The sequence below is a fragment of the Saprolegnia parasitica genome (genome assembly GCF_000151545.1).
Source record: "Saprolegnia parasitica CBS 223.65 unplaced genomic scaffold supercont2.1, whole genome shotgun sequence".
NCBI lineage: Eukaryota > Oomycota > Saprolegniomycetes > Saprolegniales > Saprolegniaceae > Saprolegnia > Saprolegnia parasitica.
In genome coordinates, this window is record NW_012156395.1 from 38,053 (window position 1) to 54,171 (window position 16,119).

General features: G+C 61.8%; 12 protein-coding genes across 12 annotated transcripts; 8 read left to right on the forward strand and 4 right to left on the reverse strand.

Annotated features, from left to right (window-relative positions):
• Nucleotides 1-557: 557 nt before the first annotated feature.
• SPRG_00015 (hypothetical protein) lies at nt 558-1,566 on the forward strand (the record flags this gene model as incomplete). The annotated part of the gene is made up of 1 exon (XM_012338131.1): nt 558-1,566. The coding sequence occupies exon 1, from the start codon at nt 565-567 to the stop codon at nt 1,564-1,566; it is 1,002 nt and encodes a 333-aa protein (XP_012193521.1). The 5' UTR covers nt 558-564.
• A 261-nt stretch (nt 1,567-1,827) lies between these two features.
• On the forward strand, nt 1,828-3,016 carry SPRG_00016 (phosphatidate cytidylyltransferase). The gene is made up of 7 exons (XM_012338132.1): nt 1,828-2,019; nt 2,064-2,145; nt 2,187-2,322; nt 2,366-2,426; nt 2,472-2,643; nt 2,689-2,820; nt 2,860-3,016. The coding sequence occupies exons 1-7, from the start codon at nt 1,831-1,833 to the stop codon at nt 2,958-2,960; spliced, it is 873 nt and encodes a 290-aa protein (XP_012193522.1). The 5' UTR covers nt 1,828-1,830; the 3' UTR covers nt 2,961-3,016.
• On the reverse strand, nt 2,945-3,523 carry SPRG_00017 (hypothetical protein). Its single transcript, XM_012338133.1, has one exon. It carries the CDS (start codon nt 3,485-3,487, stop codon nt 2,999-3,001), a length of 489 nt encoding a protein of 162 aa, XP_012193523.1. The 5' UTR covers nt 3,488-3,523; the 3' UTR covers nt 2,945-2,998.
• A 381-nt stretch (nt 3,524-3,904) lies between these two features.
• Nucleotides 3,905-4,388, reverse strand: SPRG_00018 (hypothetical protein). Its single transcript, XM_012338134.1, has one exon. The coding sequence runs from the start codon at nt 4,372-4,374 to the stop codon at nt 3,961-3,963; it is 414 nt and encodes a 137-aa protein (XP_012193524.1). The 5' UTR covers nt 4,375-4,388; the 3' UTR covers nt 3,905-3,960.
• A 277-nt stretch (nt 4,389-4,665) lies between these two features.
• On the forward strand, nt 4,666-5,148 carry SPRG_00019 (hypothetical protein). The gene has a single exon (XM_012338135.1). It carries the CDS (start codon nt 4,746-4,748, stop codon nt 5,094-5,096), a length of 351 nt encoding a protein of 116 aa, XP_012193525.1. The 5' UTR covers nt 4,666-4,745; the 3' UTR covers nt 5,097-5,148.
• A 406-nt stretch (nt 5,149-5,554) lies between these two features.
• SPRG_00020 (hypothetical protein) lies at nt 5,555-7,340 on the forward strand (the record flags this gene model as incomplete). Its single annotated transcript, XM_012338136.1, has 1 exon — nt 5,555-7,340. A coding segment is annotated over one exon (1,717 nt), but the record flags the coding sequence as incomplete, so codon positions are not given.
• A 7-nt stretch (nt 7,341-7,347) lies between these two features.
• Nucleotides 7,348-8,502, reverse strand: SPRG_00021 (hypothetical protein). The gene is made up of 3 exons (XM_012338137.1): nt 8,371-8,502; nt 8,262-8,325; nt 7,348-8,220 (listed from the first exon to the last, which is right to left on the reverse strand). The coding sequence occupies exons 1-3, from the start codon at nt 8,482-8,484 to the stop codon at nt 7,394-7,396; spliced, it is 1,005 nt and encodes a 334-aa protein (XP_012193527.1). The 5' UTR covers nt 8,485-8,502; the 3' UTR covers nt 7,348-7,393.
• A 582-nt stretch (nt 8,503-9,084) lies between these two features.
• SPRG_00022 (hypothetical protein) lies at nt 9,085-9,820 on the forward strand. Its single transcript, XM_012338138.1, has one exon. The coding sequence runs from the start codon at nt 9,107-9,109 to the stop codon at nt 9,770-9,772; it is 666 nt and encodes a 221-aa protein (XP_012193528.1). The 5' UTR covers nt 9,085-9,106; the 3' UTR covers nt 9,773-9,820.
• SPRG_00023 (hypothetical protein) lies at nt 9,781-10,275 on the reverse strand (the record flags this gene model as incomplete). The annotated part of the gene is made up of 2 exons (XM_012338139.1): nt 9,781-10,168; nt 10,193-10,275. 2 exons carry the CDS (start codon nt 10,273-10,275, stop codon nt 9,832-9,834), a joined length of 420 nt encoding a protein of 139 aa, XP_012193529.1. The 3' UTR covers nt 9,781-9,831.
• Nucleotides 10,276-11,040: 765 nt separating this feature from the next.
• SPRG_00024 (hypothetical protein) lies at nt 11,041-11,845 on the forward strand. The gene has a single exon (XM_012338140.1). The coding sequence runs from the start codon at nt 11,081-11,083 to the stop codon at nt 11,786-11,788; it is 708 nt and encodes a 235-aa protein (XP_012193530.1). The 5' UTR covers nt 11,041-11,080; the 3' UTR covers nt 11,789-11,845.
• A 561-nt stretch (nt 11,846-12,406) lies between these two features.
• On the forward strand, nt 12,407-13,177 carry SPRG_00025 (hypothetical protein). Its single transcript, XM_012338141.1, has one exon. It carries the CDS (start codon nt 12,420-12,422, stop codon nt 13,143-13,145), a length of 726 nt encoding a protein of 241 aa, XP_012193531.1. The 5' UTR covers nt 12,407-12,419; the 3' UTR covers nt 13,146-13,177.
• Nucleotides 13,178-14,254: 1,077 nt separating this feature from the next.
• On the forward strand, nt 14,255-15,171 carry SPRG_00026 (hypothetical protein). The gene has a single exon (XM_012338142.1). It carries the CDS (start codon nt 14,287-14,289, stop codon nt 14,989-14,991), a length of 705 nt encoding a protein of 234 aa, XP_012193532.1. The 5' UTR covers nt 14,255-14,286; the 3' UTR covers nt 14,992-15,171.
• Nucleotides 15,172-16,119: the final 948 nt, after the last annotated feature.

Here is a 16,119-nt window from a genome sequence, read left to right on the forward strand (position 1 = left end):
CGGGAAACCAGCTCGGCCTTCCAAAGACGACCGACTCTCTTTATCGCCACGTGACTCACAGCACGGACCACCGGCACTCGCGTTCCAATTGGCATACACTGTATTTTATACTGCATGCCGACGTGGCTTGGCTCTTTTGTCAAGCTCGCTGGCGCGCCTAGCTCGTTAGACTACCAGCGTACGAGAGACAGCGCTGCGGAGCCGCTTCTTCCGCGACTACAGTTATAAGCGTCGGGTCTGAGAACCCGCAGGTTGATTGCTTCGGGCGTGCCAGCTGGTTGGCGATTTGACTTGGTGTTTGTATGCCGTCGCACTGCTCATACGTTCCACAGCGCAATGTGTCCTCGGTGTGCGGACAAATATAAAACCAAAGTTTTTATTCCTTTCTCGGTCTACATTCTATTGTATACAAGTATATGGTCAAAGGTGTGTATAAAATACACGCGACGCATATTATAGCGTCAAACACGCGCATCTGTCTCGGGATTCGAACGGGTTGCTCACTCTGCGGGCTCTCTCGCGCGAACGCTGCGGTGGCCATGTCATTTCCCAATCTCCACCACCATGCGCGTCTCGACTGCTTCGATCCTCGCCGTGCTCGCGTCGACGGCGACCGCCAAGATGGCCAACCACCAGTGCGTCGACGTCTACCGCGGTGCGCGCTACTGCTTTGAGGCCGACGGCGTTGTCTGCGGCGCGTCCGAAGGCGCTTGCCCCAAGGCCGGCGCGAAGGCCGGCGCCCGCTGCCTCGACTTCCTCGAGAGCTACAACGGCGACTCGTGCGTGCTCCCGCGCGACACGGTCTGCGAGCAGATGGACAACAAGTGGCGCTGTGTCCTGCCCGGGAAGCCGTCCGAGCACTCGCACGGCTACGTCACGGCGCCCGGCACGCAGCCCGCCAAGACGGAGATGGCGCAGCCCCGCCACGGCGGCCTCGGCTCGCCCAAGACCCACAATCCCAAGACGCCGGCTCCCACGACCGAAGACATTGAGGACGACGGCAGTGACTCGACCGACGGCAGCGACTCGACCGACGGCAGCGACTCGACCGACGGCAGCGACTCGACCGACGGCAGCGACTCGGCCGACGGCAGCGACTCGAACAGTGGCAATGATTCCGACGATGGCAGCGACGAGAACGCAACCACAAAGCCTCTTGGTGACAGCGCCAACACCAACCCGAACGACACGGGCGGCATCGACGACACGATGGCGTCGGTCCTCGGCAACCCTGTGACGCAGGCGCCGACCAACTACACGCTCGGCGACGCCGCGACGACCACCGAGAGTGTCCACTCGGTCTCGAACCAAGCCGAGAGCGGCGCGACGGGTGTCCACGAGGCGCCGTCGCAGGGCATGGTCGCGGTCTACGCCGTCGGCGGTATCGCGTGCGTGGCCGCGGCCATGTTCGCCGTGCACAAGCGCCGGGCGACGTTGAAGGCCAAGGCCGACGACGAGTGCCTCGTGACGCCGGCCGTGCCGCACCCGGACATTCTGCCCAAGGAGGGCTCGACGACGCCGACGCTCATGGCCTCGACCGAGAAGATCAAGGTCACCAACGTCTAAGCCTGCCCGTGTGTCGTCGTAATGATTAACTTGGCGCTCGATATATGTTGTACTCTATCCTCTTGAACGCTTGCTCCTTTGTTTCGACAGCTCATGGCCGGTGAAGAGGAGCCAGGCGCCCCGAAGAGATGGCTCGAGCCAGAAGGTTCGATCCAGCGACCGTGCGTGCTCCGTGGGATCGAGCGCTCAGCGGATTGCCCTCGGATGGTTAAAGAGGTTAAACCTGTTTAACGTACGCGCCGACGGCCACATTTGATTTCAACCATGGGCGTCGACTGGGCCCGCCGGGTAGGGACGTTCTGCGTCGCCGCGCCGCTGGCGATCTACCTCCTCTGCAGCGCGACGGGCACGGCCGCGCTCACGATGCTCATCCAGACGGGCTGCCTGCTCGAGTTCCGCCTGAACGTCTGCCCGCCTATCCTGCAGCACATGGCCGGGCGAAAGCCAGCGCAGGTACATCGCTGCAGTCGTCTGGCTCTGGCTGACGCGTGACGCAGGCGCCGTGGCTGCACGCACTGACGCTCGCTGGTCTCGGCGCGCTCGTCGCTGGCGCCGCCACGGTCGACAAGTGGACCCATGGTGGCTCACATGCATGCGTCTACTGGCCTCACATACGGTAGATGCGACGGCCGCGGGCGTGTATTTTGCGGTCTTTCTTCTGCACCTTCTCATGGCCAAGAGCCAGCGCGAGCCGACGCTGCACGCGGGCTTGCTGAGCCTCGTCTTGGACCTTGTCGCGCTCGGCTACATTGTCCAGTGCGTCTGTCTACGCAACGGGCTCGCACTCATGAGCTTGTAGCGGCTTTGGCCACGCGATCCTCGTGCGCGAGGCGTCGACGACGTACGGCATGGGTCTCCAGGTACAACCATCCTGCTCCAGCGACGGTCTCAAGCGAGCGTGCTAGATCATGACGGTGGCCTGCTCGTGGATCTGCGATACGGGCGCGCTCGTCGCCGGCTCGCTCTGTGGCAAGGCAAAGCTCCTCGCTGCCATCTCGCCGGGCAAGACGGTCGCCGGCGGCCTCGGCGGCATTGTCTTTAGCATCGCGACAGTCGTCGGCGCCTCGCTCCTCCCGCGTACGTCCTCCTTTTCATGGAAGAGATCGCCTCACGCGCATGTAGCTGCATATGCGTGTTTGCCGCCGCTCTCGCTCGTGCATCAAGTGGTGCTGGGCACGGCCATGGGTGTCGCCTGCATCGTCGGCGACCTCGTCGAGTCGTACTTGAAGCGCGTCGCCCAGGTCAAGGACTCGGGTACGTCAGGCAACAAAACGCTTGGCTCACATGGTGCAGGCGTCTTCTTCCCCGGCCACGGCGGCTGCCTCGACCGCATGGACAGCCTTCTCTTCGTCGCGCCCCTGATGTACTACTGGACGACGGCCATGGGCATCTAGATAGATTCAAAACAGGTTGAAAGCTCTATAATACGACTCTAATTGTTGAGGAACGCGCGCTTCTGGCGGCGCTTGGCCTTGGACGACGGCGCGTCCTCTGCGATTGACTCGAGGAGCGTCTCGACGGGCGGCTGCTCCGGCGTCGTCTCGGTAGCCTTCTCGGTCGACTTTTTCTGGATGAACTTGACGCGCTGCTCGCGGCTGCCGCCCAGCAACGACGAGTACTTGCCGTGGCGGGGCATGAAGATACCACGCTCTTCCTCGGGCACCGTAAAGTGCGTGGGGCGGATGAAGGTGCGCTGCGTGCTGGCCTCGTACGCCAAGCGCGCGTCGGTCTCTTCGCTGTCGAGCTTGGCGAGCGCAATGTCCAGCGGATCCTTGGGTTGGCGCAGCTTGCCGATGTAGATGATGCCCAGGCATACGACGACGACGACGATGTGCGCGCCCATGATGTGCTTCCAGACGCCCTTGAGGCCATACACCATGGCAAAGAGGATGGCCACGTGGATGCGCTTGAGCTCCGTCATCGCTGCGTCTTGCTCTCTGCCTCCTGCGTGGAAGCTAGACGCCGGATACGCTGCCAGGTGGCATCCGGTAAACAATGCCGCCACCCATCTTGCCCGTGCCGAAAACAAATCTTTCGAATGCCGAATATAACAAGGTTCGACCTTGCCGTCAGCTCGCTCGCAGCCACGCCACAAGGGCAGGCCTTTGCGTCATGCAGTAGTTGCGACCAAGAGTGCTCTAGAAGATGCACCTTGACGCGCTGGAGAGAGGTCTGATCGTCCAGCCCATCGCTGCCCAACAGACGCCACGGGCTTCGCTCCCAGGCTTGCAACAGGCTTGTCAAGGCGGTACTAGCCACGCTCGCTGGCACATTTCGCTGCAAGCAGCAAGAAAACGCTATTTGAAGTACGAAAAAGCGCTTGGCAAACGACAAGGCGGCAGGTGGAACGTACGCTTCGAGTTGTTAGCAGATAGTAAGTTAAGATGGAGCTTCTTAGCCGGGATAATGCGCCGACTCGATGCTGACGTAGCCTTGTCGGCGGCCGCTTGGCGGGAGTCCGAGGCGTTCGCAGAGCAAGATGCAGCCGAAGAGAAGGAAGCCAAGGAAGATGAGCACGAATACTTGGCGGGTCTTGGTGAACGAAGAGTCGGGCGCCGGCCCAGGCGCACACGTGCACGCGGAGGAGCCGACTGGCGGGCACATGTGCTCGGTACTGCAGCAGCAGTATTGGTCCGGAGCCGGGATGAGGCCGCAAAACTTGCCGGCCGACGCGTTGTACGCGCGGTCGCACTGCCCGGACGCGGCGCAGGCTTTGCAGGCGGAGGGCGCCGGCGTCACCGGGCTCTCTGCCGCGACGGTAGCGACGAGGAGTACGACGAGGAGGCTCCAGAGTATGGGGCGTGGCATCCGATGTGTTGATGTGGAATTTGGAAATGCCCCGAGCTTCCCGCATCACCCGAAACAGATGGTGCGTCACCTTTGTCCCGTGATAGGCCAACTTCAAGTGCAATCTGGCGGCGACGTGATCGGCTGGATCGCGCTGTGCATCGCGCCGTCGGCGGGTGCGGGCAACAAGCGCTCTCGGAGCTCGATCATGGACACGAGTCTGCCGTGACGCCATTGAGAGACGACGACGGCAGCGCGGTCGAGTGTGTGGTGTCATAGGCTCCGCCGTCCTCGTGGCTTTGTCGCCCGACGCAAAGGAGGGCGTAGGGAGCCCGTCGCTAACACCCGCGGACGCCCAGGGTTCGTCAGTCGTTGTCATTCGCGATACGAGCATGGTTCCCCGCGTCTTCTTTGTCCTTCTAGTCCTCGTCGCTGCCGTCGCCGCCACAGCACCGGCGGCGGCGATTTGCCATGCGTGCGCGACGACCGGCCGCTGCGCCGATGTCAAGTACTGTGGTGTGTGGCCGACGACCGGCGCCTGCTGCTGCAACCTCGATGCCGTGTGCCCTGTTCCGACGCGCGACGGAACGTGCGAGTGCCGAGAAGCGGCGGCAACGCCGTCGACGCTGCCGTGGTTCGTCTTCCTCGTGTGTTTCTTCATCGGCATGCTGCGGCTCCTCAGCGATAACCCTATCGAGGCGGGCGTAAGCCCCGTCGCGACGGCCCTCGGGTACTCCTTTTAGCAGCACGCACACCAAGTCCTACTAACGTTACTATATGTTCTCTCTACTTCCGTGCAGCCACCGTGGCTTGCATCATATACTGGCAGCTCGATGAGCCACGTAAGACACGGTTGCATCCGACTTGGCTTAGCTGTTGACACACCACTGCTACGCTGTTGACGCATCACTGCTACTCGCTTGGCAATCTGTCCCTGGAGAGCTGCGAGTGCACCAGCAGGCCACCAACGATCCTTATTGCAGCGGTCAGAGCTTGGGTGAGACGCTACAGCGGGGCCATCGCGCATGGTGCTCAGGAATCGAGGTGTTGAGAGGCGCTGAACGTCGGCAATGTTCTCGTGCACTGCAGAAGCAGCCGCCACAAGACGATGAGAGAAGAATACCCGTGATTGGTCGAGCGTGGATAAAGATACGCTCTCGACCAATGAAACGCTGGTATTTCCTTCTTCTTCAATTTGCGAAATGCACTCGATGGCGGGAACCGTGCCGATGGACGTCGTTGAGCTCATCGCGATGCAAGTAGCGTGCCCTTCGAGCCTCTCGGCCCTGCTAGGCGCACTGCCGCCACCCGCCGTGACACCTGCGCTCGCTGCGCTCCAAGCGCTGACGCAACGCCCGACCACCGTGCGCGTCACGTGGCCTCGCATCGCGCTCCTCTCGACGCCGTCGGCCTCGACGCACTCGCATCTCAAGAGTCTCATGCACCACGACGCTCAGATCGAGCTCGTTTTGCGCCAGCCTCTGGACATCCTCGAGGCCGCCGTGCCGCTGACCGCAGTGACACGAGTCCACATTGCACCGATCAAACCGCTCTCGGAAGCCGACGGCGTCATGCTGCACCTTGCTCTCGAGCGCGCACCTCTCAAGCGCCTGGTTGTCAACACCGCTCGACAAGACAATGGCCGCTGGCTTTGCCACGTCCTGCGGCTGCTAACCAAGGGCCGCGTGCGGGAGCTTGTGCTCGTCGGCGACCCACGAACGTCACTGTTGCCAACGGCCGATGCGGATCTGCAAGTGTGGCTGTCGTCAGGTCGGTCGCTGTGCTTGCGAGGCCTGCACGTGTCGGCGGCGCTCGCGGCGGCGCTGGCGCAGGCGTTGGCGCTGCAGTCGCTCGCACTGGATCGCGTGCTCGGGCTCTCGGGCCCCGTCCTCTTGCCGGCATCGCTCAAAACGCTCACGTGGATCTTTGACGCGCGACCGTTGGCGTCTACCGCCGTAGCGGCATCGCTGCTCACGGCGCCTCGCTTGACACACTTGGCTCTGGACGGCGGTCTCTGCCCCGACGCAGTGGCGACGGCCCTCGCAGCGCTGCCCGCTCTGACGTCGCTGCGCCTCAATGGCCTCGCTCTATCGACGTCGCTCATCGCAGCGCTACCGCAGCTCCAGCACCTCGCCCACTTGAGCCTCAGCGGCCACGCGTTTGGATCGCTCGCGCCAGCGCTGGCGGACGCGCTTCCGCTCTGCGGCCGCCTCACGTCGCTGGATTTGCGTCGGCGCAAACTGCCGTCGTCGGCCTTGCACGTGCAACGGCTCCGTCACGCACTCGGCCGGATGCCAACTCTTCGCCGCCTTGCGTGGACAAGCGCGGGCGTCGGCGACTGCGTCGTCCCACACCTAAGCGCGCTCTCTCTCTCGAGCGATCCGTGCGTGTACCCGACGTACCGGCCCGTCGTCATGGACGGCATCAAGTCCCTCAGCGCGCTCGTCGAGCTGGCGCTGACAGAGAACGAGCTCGACGACCGCGGCGCGCGCGCGTTGGGCGAGGCGTTGCCGCGCTGCCGACAGCTGCGGTCGCTGGACGTACACGGCAACGCGTTTACGAGCCGCGGCCTCGATGCGATCTTACACGGCCTTCCTCGCTCGCTTGAAGCGCTCAACGTCGTGTCCAGAGGGTACTACTGGTCGGGCCTCGACGCCGTCCTCACGGCTTTGACGCACGCAGCGTGGCGCTCGCTGGACGTCGCCGTCAACTACGAGCACGACCTCGACCGCGCCTTGCGCTGGCTGCTCGCCCACACGCAGTTTGTCGTGGCCCTGCCGCCGCATGCAAGCAGCATCAAGCCATCGAGTCACGCGCTTGTCGAAGCGATTGATGCGAGTCGCACGGGCCACGCCTGTGTCGTCCGCCTCCACCTCCGGGACACCCTCTCCGGCGCCTTTCTCGATCCATATCCATGACGTGGCACCACGTCCAGCCGACACCAGCATGTGTTTGTCTCAATGGCAGGAAATAGAGGTGAACCCTGACGCGTAGTGTTGGGACTAAACAGCGGATGGCACTGGGATAGACAGGCGTAAGATTATAAGCAAATGACCGCAGCAAAGGCGGCGGCGGCGATGGCCCTGTTGTCGAAGGCGATCGGCCCAGCCTTCTCGGGCGCACGCTGGTGCGTGGCGACCATGACGTCGTGCGCCGCCGGGTTGAAGCAGAACGAGAGACGCGTCGGGCGCGGCGACGTCTGCAACAGCTGCTGGATCTCGGGCAGCGTCAGGTACAGGGCGCGGGTCTCGCCCACGAGCATGAGTTCGTAGTGGTGGGTCACGCCGATGCGCGCGAGCGGGCTCTCGGTGCTCAAAAGGCGGGCCATGGGCGGCGACGGCGGCGGCACAAACTCGAGCGTTTGCTCCCGGCCGAGGTCGTGGTTGCGCTTGAGGTCCTGCATGATCACGTCAAAGTTGCGCTCCGAGACGACCGCGCCGTTGGCAAACACGAGGAGGAAGCCTGCGTGGATGTTGCCGTACTCGCGCTGGACGCGCTTGATGTACACCTGCCGCGTCGCCTTCTCGATGCCAAACGTCATGCCGATCGGGCCTTGCTTCCACCGGAGCGTGATGCGCGGCTGGCTGTACGGCGCGCCGCTGTGGCGCATCTTGGACCGGCAGATTTCAAGTCCGAGCGCCTCGCCGTGCCAGAGGTACTCGATGATCTGCGGCGGGTGCGACCGGCTGCGAGGCTTCACGGGCGACGGCGGTGATGGCACGAAGGCCGGTGCTGCGTGGAGAGGTGGCAACGGCGTCGACGTGGGTGGTGGCTTGCACTCGTCGTCGTCATCAATCGATGGCTTGCACTCGTCGTTGACGTCGGTCCGCGGCGCATCGACGTCGACGCCATCATCGTCGCTGGTGGCTACACGAGGGCGTGAGCGACGCCTGTACCATGAGTCGTACCGAGGTCGTCGTCTTCGTCGTCGCTTCCAGAGACGTCGTTGTCGAGGCGTGGTCGGCGGCACGACTACAGACTGCGTGAGGCTTCCTCTCAAGGCACGTGCAGGCGTACGCCGTCGCAGACAACATCGCAGGTGCACTCGGGCGTCGAGTTGGACCGCTTGATGGAGCACGAGCGCTGGAGGCGGTGGAGGAGCTCCGGCGACACGTCGTCTTCAGAGGCCATGGATGGTCGACTGCGGCGGTGGCACAATGACTTCGCCGGCAGAGAGCATCCGGACAGGCCTCGTATCCGGACGGGAGAGTGACACGCGATCTACACAGCTTTTAGTCGATCACGGTAGTCGATGATGTAGTACAAAGCGCCACCGAGTTTCGTCGTCGCCTACCACACAAGTTGACGCGCATGGCTACGATGACGCGCATGGACGATGACGCGCATGGACGATGACGCGCATGGACGATGACGCGTCGCTGGTGGCGGTGTCCACAATGTATCTTGCGATCTGTCGCGGGGTTGAGAGCTTGGTCTCTAGACTGCAACGTCAAGTCATTAATCTATGTATGTAAAACGAACTACTGTAGCAAGGTTGTAGATATCCCTCGTACTGCGCCAATGCACTTTCGACTCGGTGGTACTAGAATCGCAGCAGTCGCACGCGCCGATCACCTCGTCGCGTCACGCGACATAGCACTTATGTGAAGCCAGGACCAAGGGTATATAATAATTTATTATATACCCTTGCCAGGACATACAGTATGACAAATTTCCCGCGCACGCAGCTGTTGAGCAACGCGTCGTCGCCAGCACCGCAGAAATCAATTAGCTGCCTCGAGTCTCAACAACCATGGCGCGTCGACTCTCGGACCCGTATTTGACGCAGCGCTCCGAAGATGACTTCTTCTCCAGCACCGTCAAGTACGACTGGTGCGGCGAGGCCCTGGAGCTCGAGCGCGCGCTCCCATCATCGACCGGCGTTCTCCACCTGATTTGGACGAGTGGCCGCCTCGGCCTCACCTTTGGCACGGACGCGTACACCGGGGCAGTCGTCGTCAAACGCGTGGCGCCCGACGGCTTTGCAGCGCAGTCGAGTGTGTACCCCGGGTGCCGCCTCGAGTCGGTCAACGGCGTCGACGTGACGGCTGCCAACTATGACGAGACCATGCTGCTGCTCGCGACGGGCACCGACACGGGCAAGCCGCAGCGCCTCTTCTTCAGCCCCCGCCCGGCGCCGCTCTTCATGCGCAGCGTGTCGCTCACGAGCCCGTTGGCGCTCGCCGGTGTCTCGACCAACCATGTGCTGGCCGCCATCAACGGCATCGACACCACCCACATGAGCATGGACGACGCCCACTTCGTCCTGCGCGAATCCGAAAAGCCGTGCGCGCTGTCCTTTATCTACGTCGACCGGCCGGTGGCCCGATACCGCGCACGCTCGAGCGCGTCGTCGACCGAATTCTCGACCACGTCGTCGCTGACCGCTGCTCTCCTCGCAGGCCTCGCGACCCTCTAAAATATGTTGACGTAACCCAAGACAAGTTGTCTATTTTAAATACCCGGTAGAAATAGATCTTAGACGAGCCCGCCGGCGCGGGCGTACGTGTCTGCATATGCTGGTTGATATGCCGGTGGCTCGGTCTTCTCCATCTTGGCGGGCTCGGACACCTTCTGGAGCCGTCGCCGCCGCTTGAAAAGGCAGAAGACGCCGCCGCCCACAACGACGAGGACCCCCGCGGCGATCGCCACGTAGACACCAGTCGAGAGCTTCTTCTTGGTCTCGGGCTTGCAGTCGCACGCGTCGCGCTTGGCGCTGCAGCGGTCGGCGCCAGCAGGACAACAGCATGGCTGCGTCGCGCCACTGCTGAGCCAATTGCCGCAGAACTGCGCGGCGCCTCCTTGGTAGGCAGTGCTGCACTGGTTGCTCTGAGCGCACTTGTGGCACGCCGTTGGCGGCGCCGGTGTGGCGATCACAGCGAAGAGCAGGGCGCAGACGACCAGCAATCGAGACACGACCATGGCAATGAAAGTGACGCGATGCAGCGTGGCCACCCTTTCCTCTGCAGAGGCGCTGCCACGCGCTGGAGAGGAGAGCGCAGAGAGTGTTGTTTCGTGACAGTCTCTCATCAACTTGAGAGCAGAGCCTCATGAAACAAGCCTCCGCTACAGAGGGGCCAAGGTCGCAGTGCAAGTAGACACCGCTGCTTCGTGTCGAGTCTGGGCGAGTGCGTCGCCTCCTGCCTTTCCCATGCGGACTACAGTGCTTGGTTGGTTGACGCGACCGAAACGAAGGCTGTGGCGGGACTCGAACCCGGCTCGCTGACGTTCTGCCTTTTGGTGGCAAGAAAAAGGGAGCGGGTTCTGTCGCACTGCACGTTTGCTCTCGACACCTTACCTGCGTTCGCAGAGTGTCGTTGACGCAATGCTTGTGCCATCGCCACAGGTATTACATCGGAGCTCACTGCTGCTTGGGATGAACTGCTTTTCGATGGAAGATTTCAAAAATGAAAAGTTGAAATTCCTCCCGAGCAAATATATATGCGCGGAATAGGAGGCTGAAGGAGACGCTGTCACCGAGAACGGCGCCCGACGCACTGACGCTTCGTGATGAGCATCGAGCGCATCAAGCACGGAAAGCAGTGCAGTACCCGAGAAAGCTCGGCACCGGGAGCGCGCGCCCCTTCGCACGACCGTCGACGCTCATGGTCGACGCTAACCTTCGCCGGAACACTGGCACCACCTGTTGGGTCGAACATCGAGCAGAAGACTTGAGAAACGGATCTCGCCGATTATTCCAGCGTTCCATTTCCCAATTCGCTCCAGCATGGCACCACGGCGGAGCCTCCTCCTCCTTCTCCTCCTGGCGTGCGCCCTGCAGTGCGTCGTCGGCCAAGACACAACGCCCGCAACGTCGCCAGCGCCGACAAGCCCACTCGTGCCCGTCAAGACCTTGAGTACGTGCCAAGCGTGCGCCAACCTCGGCCAGTGCGACGCTGCCTACAAGGGCCTTCCGGGCAAGTACTGCGGTCCGTGGCTCTCGGGTGGCGTCAAGCAAGTGTGCTGCTGCCCGACCGCCGCCACGTGCCGCATCCCGCTCGACGCGAGCGCTTGCGTCTGCGGCGGCAACACGTCGCCTGCGAAGACGACCTCGGGCACGCCGTTCTGGGTCTGGATCGCGATCGGCTTTGGCGCAATCTTGCTCGGCTGCGCGTTTTACTACTGCTGCTGCCGCCCGACGTACACGGAAGAGGTCGTGATCGTACAGCCCGGCTACGTCGGTCAGCCTGGCGTCATGTACCAGCAACAGCCCCAAGTGGTGTACGCCAACGGCGGCGGGTACGGCTACGGCGGGTACGGCGGAGCCGACGTCGGCACTGGCCTGGCCGTTGGCGCCACCGCCGGTCTTGTCGGCGGTCTCGCGCTCGGCGCCGCCATGGACGCTGGCCACGGCTACGGCGGCGGCTACGGTGGCGGCTACGGCGGTGGCGGCGACTTTACCGGCGGCGGCGGCGGCTTTGGCGGTGACTTTTAGATATTATGCACAACTCACATGTCAATACGAATGTCTTTGACTTCGTATCCCGGGGCACAGACGTGACGTCAACCGAGGTTGTCTTTCCAGGTGTAGCTACCAGGTGCAGTCACAGGCGTGGTACAGGCCGTATGACTCTGGCCCGAAATTCAGTCGCTGACGCCCTCGTAGCCTGCCACGTAGTGGACAGAGGTCCCGCAAATAATTAGTCACAGCGCAATGGAGAGAAGGACGAGCGCAGACTCGACGCGCATCGATTGCACGCTGTGCAGCTCCGGGACGAGATCTCTGAATTGCTGCTTGGACACAGGCTTGGACAGCTTGAACCGGTACCGGTACCGGTACACCGACGCGGCAACTGCACCGTGGTCGATTGTGAAAATTTCGGACACGGTGCTTGTCTGCTACGCGGGCTTCGTGCGAAGCCAGACTGGAGAAGGATGTACCCACATCTGGAAGCTCGCAGCACCTCGATTTGTTCGTGACCGAATCGCATAATCAGTACAGATTGCTGCTGTCTATACCACTCCCCTGTTCAGAAAAAAGACATGTGTACTTATATAAGCGAATTCCACGACGCGCCTAATGACACCGGACCTTTCTGCACTTTTCCCATTTGACAACTTCGAGCATGCTTCGCAAGTGCTTAGCCCTCGTCTTCGCCCTCGTGGCCGCCACAGCGATGGCGCAAACCACGCCGACCACCGCGCCTGCGACCACCGCGGCTGCGACGACGGCGCCCGGCACTCTTCCGCCTGGGGTCTTCACTGCGGCGCCGACGCCCTTTGTCACGTTGAGCCAGTGCCAAGCCTGCGCCAGCCAGGGCCAGTGCGGCGGCGCCTACAAGGGCCTTCCCGGCAAGTACTGCGGCGACTGGCTCTCGAGCGGCATCCGGCAGGTGTGCTGCTGCCCGTCGGCCGCCACGTGTGCGATCCCCTCCAAGAAAGACAAGTGCGACTGCATCGACCCGGCCAAGGTCAAGACGCACTCTGGCATGCCGTACTGGGCCTGGATCCTCATCGCGGTCGGCGCCTTCATTCTCTGCGCGGCCGTCTGCTACTGCTTCTGCCGCTCCGCTCAGGACGAGCCCGCCGTGTACGTCCAGGAGCCCATGTATGTCAACCAGTACGGCCAGCCCGTCATGGTCAACGGAAACTACGCCACCGCCGGCGGCTACGGCCCCGGCTACGGCGGCGGCTACGGCGACGGCGGCCTCGCTGCTGGCGTTGCTGTCGGTGCGACGGCTGGTCTCGTCGGCGGTCTCGCGCTCGGCGCTGCCATGGACGCGGGCCACGGCTACGGTGGTGGCGGCGGTGGCTACGTGGACAACGGCGCTACGTTTGGCGGCGACTTTTAAACCCCCCAATGCATTGAACTATTTCTGTCGTCGGTTTGCATTGCAGAGGCTTTGGTCGCGCATCGCGTCCGTCCAGCGTCGTTGGCCGCAGTGTAATCGTTGAACCAGATGCACAAGACTCTACCTTGCACCATCGTCTGGGCTGTTGGGCTTGGGCTGTTGCCAGCTGGGCAGTTGCGGTCGCTCGCTGCTGTTTAGCACCCATATGACTCGGTTCCTCTCGAGATCCTCGAGCAGAGCTCACATGTCAATCTGCCGTGCGGACGATGAGAATATCTTCTCTTTGCAGTCATGAAGAAGGCCACCCCGCTGCATAGCCATGTGATCCCAAACGTTTTGCTTGAGGTGCTCTTCGTGCAGCTTGGACCGTGGCACCAGGTATGTAGTAGGTGCGGTTTTTCCCGCCTCATCGGAAGTGACGAGGTCGTGCCACGTCATTTCTTTACCTGAAACAGTTGGCGGCGCAATCACAACGCCGTGCAGAGCGGGTATCAACACCGCTCGATGGGATTGCTGCTTTCCGTGCGACTGAAAAAGGAGCGCAGGATAGCATACCCCGTGCAGGAACTACATATTTAGTATCCGATAGAGTCCCGAGCAGCAGATTCGGCTTGTAAAAATTCATCACCCATCGTCTGGCGGCGACAGACGACGACGACACATCAAGAGCTTAGCGCTCTTCTCTGGTGCGAGTTGTGCTGTGAGCTCGTGCTGTCCTGTCCAGCGCAGGAAGACATGGTCGCGCTGGAATTCAGTAGCAGGCTGCAGCCCTGCCTGCAAATGAAGCATTTGGCCATGTCAAATATTTTGCGACTCAGATGCCGTCAGCGACGCGGGCAGACTCGTTGGACATGTTGACGACTCTACCGTATTCCCGTAGGCAAGTACATTGTACCCATTTCCGACATGCACACCTCTTTTCTGAAAGTCCTAGCACGCTCCACAGCGCACGTCGCTCAATGCGATCCATTGCCATGAAAGGGAGAGCGTCGGTAGAGTGGGCAGTGTACTCATTTAGGCGAATTCGGTGGTCAAGGTCATGTCCACTTCTGGAGCCGTGTCCAACGGCATGGACGATGTGACTCACCTGGCGTAGGTACCAGACCATTTCTGCATCTTCCGTCATCTCGGCGTATCCAGCATGCTCATGCGCCAAGTGCTACTGACGCTCTGCGCCCTGGTCCTCGTGGCCGTCGCGCAGACGACGCCGACGACGACCAACCCCTTCCTCCCGGCGGAAAGCGCCTGCCAGCGCTGCGCCAACTCGGGCACGTGCGACCAAGCGTACCGCGGCAACGCGGGCAAGTACTGCGGCAACTGGCTCGCGCCCCCGAACCTCGCGCGGGCCGTGTGCTGCTGCCCGACCAAGAGCGTCTGCGCCATCTCGGCGAACCTCATGCGCTGCGAGTGCCGCGAGGAAAAGTCGATTCCGTACTGGGTCTGGATCCTCGTCGCCATCGGCGTCATCCTCATCGGCGTCGGTATCTACTTTTGCTGCTGCCGCCCCACGCCCGCTCCGGAGGCCGTCTACGTGCAGCAAGCCGCGCCCATGTACGTCGAGCAGCCCATGGGAACGTGCGGCCAGCCCGTGTACGTTCAAGGTCAGCCCATGATGGTCAACGGCGGCTACGGCTACGGCGGCTACGGTGGTGGCTACGGCGACGGCGGTCTCGCAGCTGGTGTCGCGGTCGGCGCCACGGCGGGTCTCGTCGGCGGCCTTGCGCTCGGCGCTGCCATGGACGCGGGGCATGGCTATGGCTACGGTGGTGGCTATGGCGGCGGCTATGGCGGCGGCTACGCGGGCGAAGGCGGTGGCGGCGGTGCCACGTTCGGCGGCGACTTCTAAGTGCGAGCTGTCGAATCTATCTATTGTATTATCATTTGGAGTGAATGCTTGGTACGTGTCGCCCGCACGTCGGATGCTCCCACTGGACATAGCTCAAGAAACGCCTCGATGAGAGAGAATAGCAGTCGACACAGAGATGACATTATTGTCAGCGATTAATTCCAGTTGCTGCTTGGCGGTTTATACATTGACTCTGAAAATTCCGCGCGCGACTCCAGCACGTTAGCTCGCAGACAGCTGCAGCTGATCAGCGATGGTGAGCGGATCGTGGGTACACTGACACACCGCTCACGCGTCATGCCAAGTACTATTACTAGTAGTACACTGTACATGTACCTTTCGTTTGTGGTACCGTACACTGTCTACTGGACCAAGGACTGAGGCGATCGGTGTGCCACGTCCGAGATGCAATCCTTCGACAGTGGAATCCTGCCTTGCACTGCGATGAGCGCCAAATCGATAGCAGCGCGTATTAGTACCCACAGCCTTGTGCGGGCTTGCTTCAGGGCAGAGGCCGCCTCGGTGGGCAGGCCACCCGCGTCTGGCTCTTCATGGATGTACGCTCTTCGTGTAATAGGAGCGCCGCCGTGCGTGTTTGTAGCGGTGGTCGCCAGCATCCACATCTCCGCGAGGAGGGGACTGACCCGCGTACCGTGTACTCCGCCGCTTCTGTCTTCTTCTCGCAGGGATTGACGAGCGAATTGCGCTCGTGCAGCGCAGCTGCGGCGTGTCGCACAGGTCGGACACCTCAACGATTGTCCTTGCGAGTGTGAGGCTGTAAATGGTGTGCCTGCATACAACCATTTAGAGATCTGGGATACCACGTAAATAGTGTGCAGTTTAAAATGTCAAAAAGAGGGTCCTTGTCGGCATCGACAACATACATGTAGTACACGTCGTGCGACGATCGAATGGCGAATTACAGCGCACTGAAACACGAGCGTTTAATGACTCGGGTAAAGGTCCCGACGTACCAAGTACAGCGAAGTGACCTGGAGGATACACACGCGTAAGTCGCACCGGCCACGCCTCACGAGCGCATTCGGAAGTCCGCCATATCTTTCTACTTGCATGTAATAACTCATTTCAACACACATGCGTAAGTTGCGCCTCCTCACCCGCGTAATG